At 36.1% G+C, this 2,698-nt stretch overlaps 1 protein-coding gene across 1 annotated transcript; it reads right to left on the minus strand.

The window, feature by feature from the left end:
* Positions 1-142: 142 nt before the first annotated feature.
* Positions 143-2,698, minus strand: SARC_07833 (hypothetical protein; the record flags this gene model as incomplete). The annotated part of the gene is made up of 4 exons (XM_014298203.1): positions 143-226; positions 907-1,057; positions 1,910-1,983; positions 2,651-2,698. Coding segments are annotated over 4 exons (357 nt in total), but the record flags the coding sequence as incomplete, so codon positions are not given.

A 2,698-nucleotide genomic window follows, 5' to 3' on the forward strand; every position in this document is an offset into this window, starting at 1 on the left:
TCATTGTTATAATATACAACATACAGAATGCGACGAGCACATGAGCCTGTAAGCCTATAAAATGCATACAATCGCCTCTTCATAAGAATGAAGAAAACAAACGGATGGTGTGAACGAAGACATAAACCACTAGTTCACATACCATGGGGCCTTCGTATTTGGTGCCAGTGAGAAGTTCTGGTGCTGCGAAATGTGGCGACCCTAGGAATGACTTCATTTTTTCTTTCTGTTGTGTGTAGTAGAACCATGGATTGAGTGATATAAAGAAATGCACACGGAAGATCGCTTACGCTGAGATAGGCATGGACACACATAGATGATGTGAATGAAAATGCAGATATTTAATAATACAGATATTTTGTGATAAATATACGTAAATATATTTGATAATTTAGAAATACGGTTTTGGATATGCACGAGATGTTCAGGGATATATTTCGTATGTGAACCTTGTCATATGACTACCTACTTAAAGTGCAACTTGACACCCCTCTGAATATTTAGAACACTCAGGGGCAATGACATATTAGTAACATACACTAAAAACATTGTAACAAACAGTAAAAATATTTTAACATACATTAAAAATATTGTAACGTACACTAAAAATAATGAAACATACACTTAAATTATTGTAATTCGCTTCTAGAAAAAGCAAAATGCCATATATTTTCGGATAAAACTAGAATAAGCCACGATGCATATGTAGTACGCTATCAGTATGGTACAGATCCCATACTGCCCCAGATGTAGTACGCTATCAGTATGGTACAGATCACATACTGCCACTCGCTGAAGTTGTATATAGTACACAGTATGTGTTTGTATGTGTATGTATGTATAAATCTATGTGTGTATGTATGTAAGTATGTATGTATGTGTACAAAAATCCGGGCATACACTTACATCGTCGAATATATTGGTGAATCCGAAATCTATGAGCTTCGGGGTGGTGTGCTTGCTGTCCAGGATGATATTGGCCGGTTTTATATCGCGATGTGTCATGAAGTTCTTATGTAGATAATCCACCCCGGAAATGATCTGGTTGAAGAACCCCCTGATAATTTTGGCAGCGTATCAGAAAAGTGACTTGTTATGAGTTTCGAGAACAAAATTGGCAAAAGAAAATGCAACGAAGCCTGATTTATTCTTTAACGCTTGGGCGCAACTCATGAGCATTTGAAAGTAGCGATATCAACGATGAACTAGAACAAATCCAGCCCCATACGTTATAACACGCCGACTTTACAAAATGCATCTATAGAATGTGCACTTATGAACAAGCATCAGAAACAAACCACGCTGAACAGAACAGAACAGAACACTCACATACGTATACTTTAAGATTCGCACTCACGCTTGAACAGACACATTATATATATATATATATATGTATAAATGTATATGTATTTATATATAGATATATATAAATGTATATATATATTTATGTATATATATATTTATATATATATATATGTATGTATATATATATATTTATGTATATATATATATATATATATGAATATATATGTATATCTATACAAATAGATAGATACATATATTCATATATATATACATATATACAGAAATACACATACACACAAACACACACACATATATATATATATATATAACGATCGGCATTCAGTAAGACACCCAATATTCTCACCACTGACAGTTGCACTGCACCTCACCCAAAGATTGCATGTTATATGAAGCCATCGATCCAACTACCATTTCCGGCAAACCACATATGTCGACACCATAAGTATAACTATAGACAAATACATTTGTAAACCATGCTCACTGGACTCACACTGATAAGATGCCGTATTCAGCCCTACATGCACGCATATACTTGGATCGAAAGGTCTTACACATTAAATATCAAGCTCTGCGCTATAGTTACCTGCACTTCTCCTCGTTGATGAATCCATGCTTGCTATTCGCTCTATAGGAATCCAGATCGCCCCCAGAGCAGTGCTGATCGCGAGGCAAATTTCGGTACAAATATACTGAGATACGATACAGTATCGGGAAATCTAATCCAACGACCAGAGGTGAAGTTCGTGACACATATGTACTAAATGTCTATAATAAGATTGCAGTACGCTGGTAAAAAATGGTTTCGTACAGCTAAATCCGTTCTATATGAATCCATTACGAGTGAAGATATGAATATAAGCTAAAAGATCCATACAAGAGATTCGCTCAGCCCATGGATGTATATATACAACTTTACACTTTGAGTGACGTGAGAGCGATGTTTCATCTAAATATAAACGAACATATGGGATCACATGAACACGCATGCTTGTACAAGAATACCCAGGTGTGCATAGACAGTTGGTCATGCCCACATGTAATTTGTACATACAAGTGTGTAAGTGGCTCTGCACATCGATGTCTTTTTGTCTGTTAGTATCAATCGACTTGAGCTTTACATATACCTGACATTTTTCTACTCAAAAGTAGGGAATGACTAAACTACACGCACTTACAATAGGGCCACTTGTATGAATGTGCTTGTGAGCGATAGTAGACGAAATTAGCGAGGGGTATGAGATAGAACCAATGACGCGATCCGAAAGAGATGGTTTATTGCGTATTTATATGTATACTGCGCTGCCAAATAAAGCTGAACACATACCTCCATGATCAGGATAATGCTCTTCTTCTCTTGCATCGTAGACATCAT

This window comes from Sphaeroforma arctica, assembly GCF_001186125.1.
Source record: "Sphaeroforma arctica JP610 unplaced genomic scaffold supercont1.650, whole genome shotgun sequence".
In the NCBI taxonomy this organism is placed as follows: domain Eukaryota; class Ichthyosporea; order Ichthyophonida; genus Sphaeroforma; species Sphaeroforma arctica.